This window comes from Primulina eburnea, chromosome 15, assembly GCF_022965805.1.
Source record: "Primulina eburnea isolate SZY01 chromosome 15, ASM2296580v1, whole genome shotgun sequence".
NCBI lineage: Eukaryota > Viridiplantae > Streptophyta > Magnoliopsida > Lamiales > Gesneriaceae > Primulina > Primulina eburnea.
In genome coordinates this window covers 537,926-555,715 of record NC_133115.1, presented here as the reverse complement: position 1 = coordinate 555,715, position 17,790 = coordinate 537,926, and the positions used below count along the sequence as shown (strand labels likewise).

The 17,790-nt window shown below is 35.9% G+C and overlaps 1 protein-coding gene across 3 annotated transcripts; it reads left to right on the top strand.

Annotated features, from left to right (window-relative positions):
- The first annotated feature begins 9,051 nt into the window (after positions 1-9,051).
- On the top strand, positions 9,052-16,710 carry LOC140815205 (transcriptional corepressor LEUNIG-like). Of its 3 annotated transcripts, none has more exons than XM_073174326.1 (19): positions 9,052-9,202; positions 9,395-9,507; positions 9,925-10,022; positions 10,115-10,224; positions 10,866-11,252; positions 11,329-11,417; positions 11,727-11,805; positions 11,892-11,967; positions 12,238-12,287; positions 12,769-13,071; positions 13,243-13,416; positions 14,208-14,453; positions 14,542-14,677; positions 14,935-15,044; positions 15,185-15,334; positions 15,518-15,673; positions 15,762-15,878; positions 15,973-16,179; positions 16,325-16,710. In XM_073174326.1, the coding sequence occupies exons 2-19, from the start codon at positions 9,476-9,478 to the stop codon at positions 16,466-16,468; spliced, it is 2,664 nt and encodes an 887-aa protein (XP_073030427.1). In that variant the 5' UTR covers positions 9,052-9,202; positions 9,395-9,475; the 3' UTR covers positions 16,469-16,710. The 3 variants fall into 3 exon arrangements, with proteins under 3 accessions (XP_073030427.1, XP_073030428.1, XP_073030426.1); XM_073174327.1 differs by having other exon boundaries at positions 9,066-9,137; XM_073174325.1 differs by lacking the exon at positions 9,052-9,202 and having other exon boundaries at positions 9,220-9,507.
- Positions 16,711-17,790: the final 1,080 nt, after the last annotated feature.

The following is a 17,790-nucleotide window of genomic DNA, read 5'->3' as shown; positions in this document are numbered from 1 at the left end:
TGTGATTTCGGTGAAGTAACGCTTCCGCACAGCAAGGCGCGCGCGTCCGCGCGAGAACTGGCGCGGCCGCGCGCCCTGTTCTGTCCGCGCCCACTGAAAAACAGTGTGTCGCGCGCGGCTGCGCGACATCATGCGCGGCCGCGCGTTGCCTTCTGTTCGCGGGCACATGAATGCGCGCATCCGCGCATGAACACGCGCAAGGGCGCATTAGCTTCTGTTTTCGGACACCAACAAAACTTATTCCATTTTATTCACATTTCTCTAACAAAACTTTATAGTAGTTTCAGTTAACCTGTCATGCCCATTACTTATTCTATGGTTTTGTAATTTTTTGTTAATCAACTGAATCTTGACTCAGTTGCTTGATTACAGGCAGTAATCATGTGTCCCTTTATCACATAAACACAGGCAAATCTTGGTCCTAAAACAAAATCGAGGTTGGGTTCATGGATCTCTGCTTTTCACTGTTCTCAATCTAAAATTTGTGTTGATCTTAAAATGAAATTCAGTGCCTTACACGCTATTAATGTAATATTTAGCCTTGAACAATTATTCTTTGGCGTGCCACGGGTGGTAAGAATGGGAACTATGAATACTGTTTTCATTACATCAATGTTTTTGGAAAAATCAATGTTATCCACTTTTATGATAATAAAATCAGTGTGTCTGATAAATTTGGGGTTTGATTACTATTCAGTTGAGAGATATATGGCAGAGCTGGTGATATCTGAGGCACTCAAAGGGAAGCAAACGATAGTATTCTTAGCAATTGAAGCTGCTGTGATTGTTCCAAAGCTCGATGCAAGAATATATTATTCCCCCCATGTGAAGTGAGACGTGATAAGAACGAATTAGACGAGAACGCAAACTTTGTCTCGAGCTCAATGGATTTGAATATTGAGAAAGTTTCATTGACAAATCATCAGTTTTTGTACATATTCAGATGAGATTTTGTTGATGTTTTCAGTCTACCAAAGAAACAAGTTTGCCTGGCGGAGACTGTTTTAGAGATTGTAGTTGCTATACTTGCCTTGTTTGATTATTCCAAATTTCTATGGAAATCAGTAGCTTTTTATCTCTCAAAGTTCTGCCATGGAGCTGTAATTGAATATTGCTTGGCCTACCACATGCAGTAGTTAATTCCATTTCTCTTGTTTTACTAAGGTGGTAACAATGGCCGGTAACTGTGAGTATATTATTGATTTACGATTTGTAACCTCTTTTATTGTCTGGTAAAACATTACATGATTATGATTACAATGCAGTTTTCAAAGTTATCTTAAGCTGGTTTTTACTATGGAATGGAATCCGTCTTATGATCATTGCATAACCGTTTTCGCAGCTAAAGTGCAGTAGAAGTTTAAAAAAAAATTGTTTTGACGTTGAAAATGTTCCTTGGGCATCGTATGATTTAAAACATTCATTATGGTGTTTAGATCTGTTTATCTTTGTGTATTTAATGTTGGAGACCAAACCAGTCCGGAATTAATGGAGTTGATCTTTGTTATAAACCTCTACGAACAGAACTTTCTTATTTGACCGCCTAATCAAGTTCACAATCGAAGATTGAATTAATTGCTTAGATCATTCTAGAGAACTAAACGAACTTTGCGTAAAGAATAGATCACCTGAATGTTACAATTCGGCAAGGTTGTGGGCGGGTCGGGGCGGCGCACAGTGGAAGAGGTGGTGGCCGAAATCTCCTCGTGAAATAATGGGGGTTGACCGAAATTTTACTTGAAGGAGGAGAGAAGACGTAATTTTGGTGTAAAAATTATGTTGTATGTTATCAAAGTTTTATAACATATTATTAAAAATACACTAACCTGATTCTACTAAGACTCAAATCCTAATCCTATTAGGACTCCTTTATTTTCATTAATTAAAATTCTCATTTAGTATATAGCATGTAAAGATAACTCTTAATAATGCACGATATATACACACATATACATATACCTTAATATATCTATATACACACATATATAAAATTAAATAACTCTTATTTAAATTCTTAATTAACTAATAGTTAATTCATTAATTCTAGATTCATTAAAATATTTCATGAGAATCTTACATATACAGTAGTTACAAATATCAACATTATTATTTAATTAGTAGATTCTAAATTTAATCAATAAATAATTGTGAATTCATTATAGCCCTGATCGACGATGAGACATCACTGACACGTCGATGGTATAAATTTCGTTTATATAATAAAAATTGAGAATTTCGAATGACAAAATTTCCACTATCCATTTTTCACAGCTGCTAATTTTGTGAACTCTTTCACTAAAATAAACAGTTTCACACTCCTTACTTAATTAATAGTTAAACTAACTTTCACAACTTTCAATATGTGGAATTCACTTATAAATTATTTCATAAGCAATCTGTTTGGTCTTCATCAAAATACAGTCTTCAAATTCAACTCTTTGAACTTGATTATCTCGACGGGAACACAGAATTCGATACTTTTATAACCCTCAATGATTTAGGGATACATCTAGCCATATGTTCATAACTTCATGTGATTCAGAATGACATTTATTCTTATCTGGGTTAATCTAATTAGCCTCATTATTTTCATCAATCCTTTGATCAATAATTTTAGAACTCAAGTATGATGGCAACCATCAGATCATGATAAGAGCGTCTAGTAGCATCGTCATATGATCCCCTTAGATATCACTGGTAGTGCCTGCAAGAACTTTAAGTTATGATTAGCGTACAGTACGGTTCCTTCAACCCATATATTTTGATTGAATATACAACCATTGGTATATAGAGAATTGCAAATGAATTCGATAATAATGTGATGCATATTTGAGTACTAACAGTGACATGGTATATGCAACTGAGGAAACATATTTCCAAAATGTACATGTCTTACTATGGCCAGAGATTCATTGCACTACTAGCTCATCAGATCATATATGATATCTTCACTATATTCATTCATAGACGAGCGGTGAATCCTCAACTACAATGCATTTGCTCTTATATATTTCAAAACTACACTCAACCTCATCATTTGATTACCCTCAATGGAGTCGATAAATGGATCAAAGTACATGGTAGTACCTAGAGCCTCTACGGTTGTCCCAGGTAAAAAGAATAATGGTGTATAACCATAACCGCGAGCTATTCCACTCGATAAGTGATAACCACTTGAACAACCCGATGAAGGGTTGTTCAGTGCATCATCATATGATCACTAATCTATATGACTGAATATCTTCATACCCTTACCAATGAAACATGACGTTTATATTGTAGATACTGGTCTCAAGCTCAAGTGACCTATATCCTTATTTTAGACGGATGACTCGACTAGGAACCTGTTTAGAATATATGGTATACTTCTTGATAAGTTTGACCTATATCTCTCTTGAAAGTCAAGTCTTGGGACCGATCTCATATTTCATGAATTATATAGTGAATGAAATCTTTCATTTGTCGTGCAGTTGAAATTGGCCCAACTACAGCAGCAACAACAAAACAATAATCAAACACAACAACTTCATCAACTTGCTCTCTCGAGTCAGCAACCTCAAAGTTCGAATCACAATCTCCAATTATTTTCATGGAAATGATCAGGTCTATTCTTGGCAATATTTATTTCATTTCCAAGTCATATTTTATATTACATTAGATTCTTTACATGGAAATGATAATGTATGCCTTTCTATATCCTTTTTAAATATTTTATTTGTATTTTTATATTCTTTTCTTGGATTACTTACCTGTTACAGTTAAGTAGCTCCTCATGGAACTATTATCAATAATGAGTAATGTTTGGTGGTTCTAAAATATTTTCTGATTGATTGGCTATTGGATTGAAAATTTTAAGCTCAGTTGTGCTAGTTAAGCATGAAGAATAAAAATAGATATTAAAAACTTAGACTACAGAATTTAAAAAAAAAAAAAATTAGAAAGAACAGAAAAACTGAACCTGATTGAGGGTCTTCAAAGTGTCATCTCGCACTTTGGATAGTGAACTCAATGGTGAAGTATGCCTTTGATGTTTGTATATTGTGCTTGGGTTGTTGGGCTCTCTCCTATTATGCTAAAGTTGGGCTCAGAATACTTCGAGTTGCATAAAAAAAGAATCACAGTGTTCTTAACAACACAATTGTCTGCTAAGTCATACTATCATGTATAAGTTGATTTTATAAAATTTTCAAGCCTCCATTCTGATTAATTTATTGGAATTTATGATCAACAAGCATTGTGGAGTTGATTTTTGCCATATCAAGTTGCAGTTTTCTCTTTTATTATTGTTGGCAATTGATTTTGTCCTCTTCATATGGTTGCTGGTGTTGTTTTGATTATAGTTTTCGTATGGAGTTCATGATATTTAGGTTTCACATTTACGGAAATGAGTTCTGTTCACGCCAATGCTAGTAAAGTTGTGTGTTGCCACTTCTCAGCAGATGGGAAGCTACTCGCTAGTGGCGATCTTGATAAGAAAGTAAGTGTCAACAGTTCAAGAAGTTTGGGGATTCAATGGAATTTCTTTTGTGGTCTTTTAACTTGGGAATCTCAAGGAGCATGTTGCTCGTGAAAGTAATCTGAAATTGTTGTAGTTCGTTTTGTGGTACGTACTTTAGTCAAACCAGGGCACGCCTCGACAAAATTCTCCAATAAAATTAATTCTTTAAGTTCGAATAAATCGCAAGTACACGAATCGAGTTATAATATAATGTACAAAGTATGAGTATCGTTTTCATAGAGATTGATTATACAAATTTATTTTAATCTAAATTTTTTAGTTAATTACGACTTCAAATAAATTTATTTATTAACTAAAAAATATGAAACAAACAAAATATAAATAATTGCAAAATAAAATAATATGCAACCAATTTTTAGGTTCTCGGTTCATCTACCAATGACTATTCTCTAATGATTGAATTTCACTTTTAAACCACACTTTTGACAAGATTCCCTAATATATCAATATACTAGGTCGAGCTATATTGATTTAATTAACAAAATGCAGTAACCAATTATTCTTGTTTTATTTAACAATTGAAATCACATTAAAAAAACAGTGGAATTCTCTAGCTTTCGACCTATTGGACTAAGACTATCAACATGTATCTAACATTATATATTATGTAAATTGTAGATCCATGGATTATGTTATCATATCATATTATAAAATCTCATATCAGTCTCACTTATAACATACAAAATCACTTCAAAGTTGATCATACTTCAAAGATAAAATACAAGCACAATAAATTAATCAAGTATGCTTAAAAATAAAATCCAATATCAAAAAAAAATCGCAACTTATATGTTTAGGGGTAAGATCCCCTAAATCCTAACTAACTAAAATAAAGAAGAAATGGAGAAAATGCTTGTGAAGTTCTTGCTCTTGGCTTGTTCTCTTGCTCTCTCTTTTTTCCTCTTTTTCTTGGCGGCTCTCTATTGTGTGCAAAAGTTGGAAAATCGTGTAGACTTTGTTTCCTTTTTGGGTCGCGCTAAGGCCGTCGAATTCTACCGCTCTAGCGTAGCCTGCTCGCATTAATTTTTTAGTCGGACGTGCTGGAGCAGGCAAACACTTGCCTTATCGCGAGCTCCTCATAGATCTGGATTTCTTCTCTCTTTTTCATGCTGGTGCGACAAAAATACCCGCCCTAGCGATTCCTGCTCATACTTCTAGTCAACAATTCTTTCTTTTTTATCACATCTACCTACAGATCAACCTGAAACATGTGAGGACGGACACTATGCAGAAATAATGAGTAAAAATGATAAAATGCATACTTGATATAATAAACTCATGCAATAATGGATTAAAAAAAACGTTGCATGATGTATTAAAACAACATAATAAAACACGCAAAAACGACCCTTATCAACATCCAATTACTAATCTTTTGCTCGCTCTCCAGCAAAATAGATTACAAAAAAAAAAACAAAAAACTAGTTCAATGGTGATTTCATGGTTTTCATTCATGCCTCAGTGAATTTCTGACATACTTTCTATCAATAAAACATAAAACGTAAATTATCGCACACCCCTTTAAGTTTACACACTACATTTCTTCATTGAAGGTGAACATGTGTGAGTTCTATGTTGTTTCCAATATCATGCATTTCAAGTAGATCTATTTCAAAATTTTCAAGTAACTTGATCTACATGTGGGTATAAGTATATCTTTCACCCACTTCTCTTTCCACTATTTACTATCGGAAATCACAAATCATTAGGACTTCATATGTGTACATCATTACTTAAATAAGTGCTACCAATGAACATATAGAATGATCAATAAGAAGGGAGTATGTAACTTATTTGTATTCATGCACTAGTAAATTTAGCATCTGTTATCCTTCAACTACATACATTCTTCTTTTTTTAGACTAGGAATATGATTTCATTCTTTTATTTGTCTCACTCTCATCTTACATCTCTTTTGTTCAAAAGTTTCTTTTTTGGAAGAATTTTTTTTCACGAGTGCAATTTTTATTCACATATGTACTTCATAGGATATGAGTATTTGACTTTTAGTTTCATTTTTTCTAATGATACAATGGTGAGGTTCGATGTAAAGATGAATTTAATATGAATTCATGTTTCAAGGTAGACTAAATTCAATTCAATATTCCAAGAAAAATTTGTCTAGGTTATTTTCATGTTGCTGGTAAGTGCTTTGTTTTAAAAGACATACATTTGAGTTCAACAAACATCTCATGTTTCTCAAATTGACCACAAACATTTTAAATCTCACTACTATTTACATAATTCACTAGTTACAACATATGCGCTAAGATTATTCAACATTCACGCAAAAATTACGTGCTTACATGAGTGTCCTAAACTAATGAAATGACCGTAACCATTGAACATGTCTATCATAAATTCGTATTTTTCATCAACTAAATGTCATCATCTCATCATTCTCAACTAGTATTTAATGACTGGGCACAACTGAAATGCATGGTTTTTTTTTAAAATGAAAATAAATAAAGGAAAATAACTACCCCTTCGTACTAAAGTAGTGCATTATCCAAATGTACTAAACGTCGCACTAGACACAAAATCAATTAAATAGAAACAACAAAATATAATAATACGGAATGTAGAAAAAAACAAGAAAAGAACTCCCCTGGTAAATTTAAAGCATTGAGCTCGAATACTGTAGATACACATCGATTTTGTTATGATGCACAAATTTCTTAGACCATCAATCTTCCAGTTCTTCCAATGTGCACACCTTACATGAAAATTTAAGAGATTAAGCAAGATCAACTCACAAAGAAAAAAGAACTCAATGCAAAATAAATAAATAAATAAATAAAACATAAATAAAAATCTTGGGTTGCTTACCAAGTAGCGCATGATTTCTAATCGCCTGCTTGACTCTCAAAAGCACTCAACAAAGAGCGGGTGATGCCAAAAGTAAGTGTCATATGACACCACATATGGGTCTCAGTTTCATGTGCCCTCAAGATTGACTAGATGTATATATCGTAAGCTCGTCACCTCAACAACACTCCACAAATAATTATAAACATAGGAAGAGAAATTAGTGTTGGCTCTTGGGGAACAAAATCTTTTGCAGTTGGCGTTGGAGGAATAGAAAGGATCATGTGGATGTGTGTATGATAACGCAACTGATGAGCTCAAATCGATGGTCAAGAGAACTGCATCATCCCTCAACTTCATTGGTGATTCATTTTCATATGATATTTTTTCCAAGACTTCTTCTAACTGAGGCTAATTTTCTATAGCTTCCTCAATCAATGCAACATATTCGTTTACCATAACCTCAAGTCGATCCATGATCAGTTCCAAACTATCTTCATCTCTATCTTGATAATCGAACAGTTGGTTCATAAAATATGGGTAACAAATCTTTGGAGTGTATTGGTGACATCAACTCTAAAGTGAATCATCACCATATTGATGGTAGTCAAAGTCCGTCATATCATTAAACAAGTGTATCATCTTATCCACACCTAGGAGAAAATATGGGACTACTAGTTGCTATAGCTCCATTGATTACCCATCTTGTATTGTAAATTTCCCAATAAAATTAATCATTGAAGTTCAAATAGATCGTAAGCACACGAGTTGAGTTATAACATAGTATACAAAGTACAAATATCGTTCTCACAATGATTGATTAGACAAATTTATTTTAAGCTAAACTTGTCAGTTAATTACAACGACAAATAAATTTATTTATAAACTAAAAAAGATGAAACACACAAAATATAAAATAATTGAAAACAAAATAATAAGAAATCAATTTTTAAGATCTCGATTCACCTATCTCTGATTCTTCTCTAATGATTGAATTTCAGTGTATCAAGGAACTAGTGTTCCTTCCGGTGATTGAGTACATATGGAAATAAGTGGCTTTTTTCCTCTCAAGTGTCACATGTGCAAGTAGCCAAAATTTTGAGGAATCTTAGATTCAGATGACCACAAACCACCTCTCCCTCGATCATAGATCATCGCATTGTAAGATTACCGGAGCAATCAAAAGTACTCGAAAGAGTTCGATATTCAGCTTCATCATTTCATATTCCAGGACTTACATGTAGTACCACCAATTTTATCAACTATCAATTCAAAGGAGACATGGGAGTAGCCAATATATATATATATATATATATATATATATATATATATATATATATATATATATATATATATTATTGTAATTTAGTTAACGAATACAAATAATTTTCATTGAAGCAAATTTTCCATCTAAAAATAAGGACGAAGAAATCATGATTTATAAGTTTTAGAAATTATTTCAATAAAAAGTATATTTGAAAACTTAAAGGACTCAATCATAAATACACTAAAAGACAAGCCCCACTGGGAAAGTAGTAAGCCGAATGACATTTCTACCCACCATGCCGTCAACACCTTCCACAAATATTGAGGTTTCTTTCGTCAAGAAACCCCATGCAGCAGAAGTTCCTCATATGAAAATTTGGTAAAATCAGAGGGGTAAAATGTAAATATGGGATTTTATTATTATGCAGCAGCCTCTTCAATACACCACTAAAGTTAATCATCAGAAGAAAAAGGAAGGAATTTCTTTATTCCTCTGCGAATATATTATCTACAAATCTGTTTCTCTCTTTTTATTCAAGAAAATGTACAAAGAGTCACTTTTTTCCTCTTTGAAATACCTAAGTTGGGGTGCTGGCTAGTTTGTATTCTGTACACCTTTGTTCTTTCTCTGCGTTTGTTCTATCAAGAGTCCTTGGTCTTCCCTTTCTGAATCTATATGGTGTTGTAATTGTGTGACTTGGGCTTTTGTGTCTGTTGTCTCCTGTTATGTGGATATCGAGAAGTATTTCTTGTAACTATTTTTTTCTGATTTGAGCATTTTTTGGATCAAATGTATTACAGAGACCGAAACTTTGGATGTAAAAGGGAAGTTTGTTTATTGGAGATCTGAGTTTAGTGTTCTCTGCTACTGGACGGCCAAACATGTCTCAGACCAACTGGGAGGCCGATAAAATGTAAGTTTTTAGTTTCTTGTGTTCCAGTAATCTTTTTCCGACATTCCCTTTTGCCTGTTCTTTTCATGTTTTTTACAAAAAGTTTTTTTTTCCCCAAAAAAAATCCTTCATATAAAGATTTCTGTTCTTAAATCGTCTTGGGTTTGTGTATTTGGATACCCAGATTTAAGCTTTTGGGTACTTGTCTTCTCTGTGCCTTTGACCTTTCGTGTGTGTTACTGGGTTTTTGCGTGTGTAGAGCTGTGAATGTGATGATTTTTGTTGAGGTTTTAGTTTGCCGGAGAGGGATATTAATGTCAGTCTTCTATCCTGTCTATTTGGTCATTTGGGATATTGTTACTTCACAAGTTGCTGTTGCATCGTTCTCATTCGGGTTTTGTGTCTTCTTATGGTGATTTTTCGGATCTATCGTTACAGGTTGGATGTGTATATTCACGATTATTTGGTGAAGAGAGATTTGAAGGCTTCTGCTCAGGCTTTTCAGGCTGAAGGAAAAGTATCATCTGATCCCGTTGGTGAGTACTAGGAAAGATGAGCAAAAAGAGTGTGTTCCTTATCTCAATGTTTACTTCCTTCTAACTAATGGATATTTCTGCCTGTGTTCCAGCAATTGATGCTCCTGGTGGTTTTCTCTTTGAGTGGTGGTCTGTGTTTTGGGACATATTCATTGCCAGGACAAATGAAAAGCACTCCGAGGTTGCTGCATCTTACATTGAGGTTTGCGAAAATGTTCTTCCTGTCAAGATGGATTTATTTTCTCCTTGTTGTACTTGTATCTGAATCTATGAGAAGCAAACTGTTCTGATGTCAACTTTATTAGAAACCGTTTCACCAAAATTTGAGGTGGCTATGCTTCCCTACTCCCTTTTGGACTGGGTTTTGGAAAAATTCTCTGGTGTTTTTATTTGCTTATGACAAGTAGAACAAACAACTGGTTGACAAACAATAGAACACATTGTTTCACATTTGTATAGAGTACAGTAGATTTCTTGCTTCTCGTGCCCAGATATTTGTCTGCTATAGGATTTTGTCCAATTTCTTTAATTTGATTGAGCACATGTCTCTTAAGGAGTTTCTAATCAGTACGTTTAACTGGAATCTTTTAAACTGCATTGCTCCCTGTACAACATCACGAGAAGAAAATTTTCTGCACTCTTTTGGTTTTTTGCACATTTTTCTGTGTTCCAATTATCAAAACTATCTCCAAGTGTTTGTACGAAATAGAGCCTTGAACTGTATTCACAATTTGGAATTCAGACAGCAGTCTAATTGTCTAACTACATGTGTACTTGAGAATCTGTTGGAGACATTATGGTGCTGTAATCCGACCTCTAGCTTCCCTTATTTAAAAAATGCAGACCCAATTAATGAAATCAAGAGAGCAGCAGCAGCAACAACAACAACAACAACAACAACAACAACAATCTCAACAGCCACAGCATCCGCAGCAGCAGCAAATGCAGATGCAGCAGCTTTTTTTGCAGAGACAGGCTCAACAGCAACAGCATCAACAACAGCAACAACAGCAACAGGCGCAGCAACAGGCGCAGCATCAGCAACAACAACAGGCTCAGCAGCGTCGGGAGGGCGGCCACCTCCTGAATGGCACTGCTAATGGAATTGTTGGAAATGATTCTCTGATGAGACAAAACCCTAGCACTGCCAATGCGCTGGCAACTAAGATGTATGAGGAAAAATTAAAGCTCCCTGCTCAGAGGGATTCTTTGGATGAAGCAGCCTTGAAGGTACAAGTTACACTTAAAGGTATGCATACATTCATGGTTTAGTTTCAGTTGCTAACATTATGGTATTTATTTTCAGCAAAGATTTGCCGATAATGTGGGTGGGCTTTTGGATTCGAATCATGCCTCAATCTTGAAATCAGCTGCTGCAGCTGGCCAGCCTTCTGGGTATGTTCACCATGATATCAACTAAAGTTTCTTGTTTGTCTGTTCGATAATGTTGAACTGCAAGTGTCTTCCCTCTCTATTTGTCGTCTCTCTTATGTGCAAGTGTATGTGTACAAATAAGGAGATTGTATGTATTTGGTTTATGTTTGAAGGAGTTGATGTTGCCGACCTCTTGGTTGTACCTCCAAGATCTGTGTTAGTTCTGATCAGCGTATTGAGACAAAAAGATCGACGCTTAGTAAATATTCCTGGAATATCAAGTATTGATTTTTATTTCTACATTCTTATGTGAACAAAATCCGTTTTCAGGCAAGTGCTACATGGTACAGCTGGTGGAATGTCCCCCCAAGTACAAGCTCGAAACCAGCAGTATCCAGGGTCTACAGTCGTCAGTATTCTATCCCTTCGATTCTTTTGGGAAATGTTCCTTGTGTTTAGTCTGGGATACCGTTGTTTATACAGTTGCTTAAACAGGAAATCAAGACTGAAATGAATCCAATACTGAATCCCAGAGCTGCTGGTCCTGAAGGGTCTCTAATTGGAATTCCTGGTACTCTTATCCACTCGTCGGTTTTGAGTTACCACCAGTTTTGTATATTTATTTGTATAACAATGTGGATTGGCGGATATAGTTTTTGTTGTTCTTATTCAATATAATGAAGAATAATATGTTTCAACTTATGAGTAACTTATTTAACACATGATAGAAAGGTGAACTCTGCCTACATAGCATATAATCGAAACAAAGTTGTGCCATGGAGCAGTAACTGATTGCATTGCCTACGACATGCTGTAGTTAATTCCATTTCTCTTGTTTTAGGGTCCAATCAAGGTGGTAACAATCTGACATTGAAAGGATGGCCGCTAACTGTAAGTATATTGCTGATGCATTTGTAACCTCTCATTGTTTTGTAAAACACTACATGATTATAGTGCAGTTTTCAGAGTGCCTTAAGCTGGTTTTTACCATGGAATGTAATCCATCGTTGGTTATGATGGTTGGAGGATTTGAGTGGGGTTATCAGACCACTTTTTCTTCTTCTTCCTTTCAATCTTCTCTAAAATTACTTTTGACCATGCATAATTGTTACACCATGCGTGGTTTGTGATGCCTTTAACAACAGACCTTTTCATCTCAATCAATATTGATCCCTCAGTTGAATGATTTACCATTTCTTAGTGGAGAGATCTGAGGTTGAATGACATGGTCAATTTAAATTCTGTTTTGAGGCTCTTAGTTGGTCTAATTACATTTCCATGAGGTTTTTGTCCACTGAGAGACTATCGTCAATTGCCTTTTGTTCGGTTCTTTTGCCTCCAAATCTCTTAGTTTTCTTCCCTAATTTTGCAGGGTTTTGATCAGCTTCGCTCTGGACTTCTCCAGCAGTCGAAGTCATTTATGCAGGGCCCTCAACCATTTCATCAGTTACAGATGCTAACACCTCAGCACCAGCAACAGCTTCTGCTTGCACAACAGAATTTAACTTCACCGTCTACCAATGATGCAGAGAGCAGAAGACTGAGAATGCTTTTAAACAATCGAAGTATGTCTATTGGGAAAGATGGCCTTCCTAATGCCATCGGTGATGTAGTTCCTAATATCGGGTCTCCTTTGCAAGCTGGCATTCGTGCAGATCCAGATATGCTAATGAAGGTGACTTTACCTCAGTTGATATCTTGGTTCTGCGCTTCAAAGTTTGCTGCCTTGTTTTCTTTTTGGTTGACTTACAGCTTTCACAGAATCTCACTCGAAAAATCAAGCCTTGCTACTGATCTCATGCGTCCTGGATTGTTTAGTGAATGAAATCTTTCATTTGTTGTGCAGTTGAAATTGGCCCAACTACAGCAGCAGCAACAGAACAACAATCAAACGCAACAGCAACTTCAACAACTTGCTCTCTCAGGTCAGCAACCTCAGAGTTTGAATCACAATCTCCAGCAAGCTGGAAGTGTTGCTGGTGATGGCAGCATCTCAAATTCTTTTCGTGGAAATGATCAGGTCTATTCTTGTCTATTTTCTTGGCAATATTTATTTCATATCCATTCATATTTTATATTTCATCTACAAAATATATTATTGGATTATTTATCTGTGGCATTTAATTAGCACTTTATTGAACTATTATCAATAATGATTAATGTTTGGTGGATATGAGATATTTTCTGCTTGATTAGCTATTTGATTGAAAATTTTTATGCTCAGCAATGTTATCAACCATGGAGCATAACAATGTATGTTATCTAGTTAGACTACAGAATTTTTTAAAAAATAATAATTAGAAAGGGTGGTAAAACTAAACCTGTGGGTTTCCAAAGTGTCATCGCGCACATTGGACAGTGAATTCGATGGTGAAGCATGCCTTCGATGTTTGTAGATTGTGCTTGGGCTGTTGGGCTCTCCTATTCTACTAAAGTTGGGCTGAGAATACTTCGAGTTTCATTAAAAAAGAAACATACAGTGATAATAACAACACAATTATCTGCGAAGTCATGCTATCATGTAGAAGGGGCTGACGAATCGATGGTGCTCGGAGATCATGTATGTTGGTACGTGTGATATCGGAACTAGACACGTGAAATATATGGCTAACCCTAGAATAGCAAGGCTTCCTATTTGCCATTGGACAACAAAAGCTATGCTACAGTAGTTATGCCTTAAAGTTCTTGCGCCACCAGAAAATACAATTCATAGATATGGTTCTTAATGAGCCGTTACTGAATTTTATGAAATATATAGCTTGGAGCATGTATATATAAAGATTCCTAACTTCGTCTTTTATGAATTTCAAGGCTTCAAAAAACCAGACTGGGAGAAAGAGAAAGCAGCCTGGGTCATCTTCAGGCCCTGCTAATAGCTCAGGAACTGCAAATACTGCTGGTCCATCCCCAAGTTCAGCTCCCTCAACGCCCTCCACTCACACACCAGGTGATGTAATGTCAATGACTGCTTTGCCACACAGCAGCAGTTCTTCAAAACCTCTGATGATGTTTGGAGCTGATAACACTGGAACTCTTACATCTCCATCAAATCAATTGGTGAGAATGGTCGTCATGTTGGCATATTTGGTTGTGTTACTATTTGATAAAAACTGCCGAATTTTTCATTGACATCCAATTTTTGCAGTGGGATGATAAAGACATTGTGCAAGCTGATATGGATCGCTTTGTGGATGATGTTGAAGACAATGTGGAGTCTTTTTTGTCCCATGATGATGCAGATCCCCGAGATGCTGTTGGCCGCTGTATGGATGTTAGCAAAGGTAAGTGAAAGGCTTTGCACTCAAATTCCTCAAGCCTTTATTATGATTTATTGGGATTTATTATTAATACGCATTTTGGAGTTGATTTTTGCCATATCAAGTTGCAGTTTTCTCTTGTCTCAAGTCTGTTAATATGCGCCACACCCTTGCTTGCTGATACTTCTTTTGGGACACATAAATATTTTCATGTGGATTTCTAAATTATTTACCGAAGATTTTATTGTTTGCAATTGATTTTGACCTCTTCCTATATTCAGGTTTCACATTTACGGAAGTGAGTTCTGTTCGTGCCAGTGCTAGTAAAGTTGTGTGTTGCCACTTCTCATCAGATGGGAAGCTGCTCGCTAGTGGTGGTCATGATAAAAAGGCAAGTGTCAAGAGTTCAGAAAGTTTGGGGATTCAACTAACAAAATTTTTGTCTTTTAACTAGGGAAGCTCAAGGAGCATGTTGCTAGTGCGAATTTTCTTGCTCATGAAAGTAATCTGAAATGACCTAAATTGTTGCAGGCTATTTTGTGGTACACGGACACTTTGAAGCCAAAATCTACTCTTGAAGAACACTCGTCACTTATTACTGATGTTCGCTTCAGTCCAAGCAGGGCACGCCTCGCCACATCTTCTTTTGACAAAACTGTCAGAGTCTGGGATGCGGACAATGTTAGTTGATGATTATTGTTACTATAACTCGACAAGTGACCACTGTCTGAAACTTCTTATCTATACATTATGGACCTGTCATTTCTAGAAGTTCAATGATTAGATCATGTTTTATCATTTATGAGATATTCTTTTCATTCCATAGAATTTTTTCCTACTTCTTAGTGTTGAGTTGTATCGCAGCCTAGCTATTCACTTCGAACCTTCACTGGTCATTCTGTGGGTGTGATGTCACTGGACTTTCATCCCAACAAAGAAGATCTCATCTGCTCTTGTGATGGTGATGGTGAAATAAGATACTGGAGTATTACTAATGGTAGCTGTACAAGAGTTTTCAAGGTAAAATAAATTAATTAATGAACTTGTATAATCAAACGTATCCGGAGCAAATTTATTTAGCTAGACTTTCGATTCTCTGGTTCAATAGGGTGGCACGGCCCAAGTCAGATTTCAACCCCGTCTTGGAAGATATCTTGCTGCTGCGGCAGAAAATGTTGTATCAATACTAGATGCAGAGACTCAGGCTTGCCGGCATTCGCTTAAGGTCTGTTTTTTCCCATCATGAAATTTAGTGATTTTATAAACTATATGCCCTCGATCATTCACAAATGAATTTGCATCTCTTGATTTTATTTTAGGGTCACACGAAACCTATACATTCTGTTTGTTGGGACCCGTCTGGAGAGCTCTTGGCATCTGTCAGCGAGGATTCAGTGAGAGTATGGACTTTAAGGTCTGGAAGTGAAGGCGATTGTTTACACGACCTCAGCTGTAATGGCAACAAATTCCATTCCTGTGTTTTCCATCCTACATATTCATCTTTGCTGGTTATTGGCTGTTACCAGGCAAGTCGAATATAAATTTTTTGTAAATGATATATATTCGCCATTAGCATATATATATATATATATATATATATATATATATATATATCATGGACAAATGCCTTCGAGATTAATGTTTCTGAGAGAAAGGTTTGTTTATGTTCAGTCAATGGAGCTTTGGAACATGTCTGAAAACAAGACCATGACTCTCGCCGCACATGAAGGATTGATCGCATCGTTAGGCGTATCAACAGTTGCAGGTTTGGTTGCATCTGCTAGTCACGACAAAATCGTTAAATTATGGAAGTAGAGTCCATAGATTGTTGTATTCGGGGCATGGCTTGGATCGAAGTTTCTCACCAGTCACCGGCGTAGATGTCCTAATTTGTTAATGGGAACTTTATGTAGTTTCATGCAGACTCAGAATTAGGAACTTATACTGTTGATTGTTGTTTCTAAAGTTCCTGGTGTCAGTTTTTTGGACATCCAATCAGCAACCAATTGAATGGAATTTGGGTTTTGCTTTTGATAGTTCTAAATGATATAATATACTACGGCATATTAGCAAAAACATTTGGAGCTGTTTCAATCAACGATTAAATGTGCCAAATCAGAAGCTCTTATATTTTTTTGAGATCCAGTAGTCCAAAAATAACGTCATTTCTTAATGATATAAGAAACATATTCTCGAAATAATACAACATTAATTCAAGGGAAAGGATAAAGAGAGAGGCCCAAAATTCAAATTACCTTTGGGTTTTTAACAGTCTCGTCGACACTTGAGATCAAGCAAGCTGCTTCAGTCGCAGCATTTATGGCATGGATCTATGGAATGGCAATGTAAAGAAAAATAAGGACCTGGGTATATGATGCATATCAAATAGACCATACCATACCATTTCACAAATCAAAGAGAGCTGAACATATACCTTCACAACTGGTGGTTCCCATATAAAGTTGGTGAACGAATCAGCTATTCCACCGGTATTGATGCCTACACCATAAGGTCCAGCCTCACCTGTTTACAAGCTCAAGAGTAAAGAAAAAAATGAAAGAGTGATGCATTTTACATATAAAAAAAAAACAGCTGTTTAGGGTAAAAAAATTAACAGTGATAAGCACCGTTCATTTACCTAACGGGTTCATCAATATGACAATTAAGGTGTGGCATGTAGTATTAAAAACAGACTAAAGCTAACCAAATGGTAAAGCATGTTTCTGTCTCAACTTGTTCAGAACATCAGTTGCATCAAAACCAGATCCTGAGACTCGGGAGGAGGACAAATCAGAAAGATAAAGGAAAGTCCGGGTAAGAACCAGACCGAGTGAAGGAAGTGTTGTTTCATAAATCATCCATGGTAATGCAACAACCCGGGAAGCTAATCAGACCAGCGCACACTCAAATGAGCCCGAGCTCACTGTTTAGCCCGAGCAGTGTAAGGAGACTTAACGAATCAGGAAACCAGCCTGTGCCCTTGCATCATGGACCAAGGGAGATTCTGGGCCCACAGGTGTGGGAGATCATGTTTCGAAATCATTAGAATGTCATCGAGCGCACGTAGAACTGATGTGACAAGACCAAAAAATATATAGGTTGTGCAGGACATGGACATCCATCTTGCCATGAGGAAT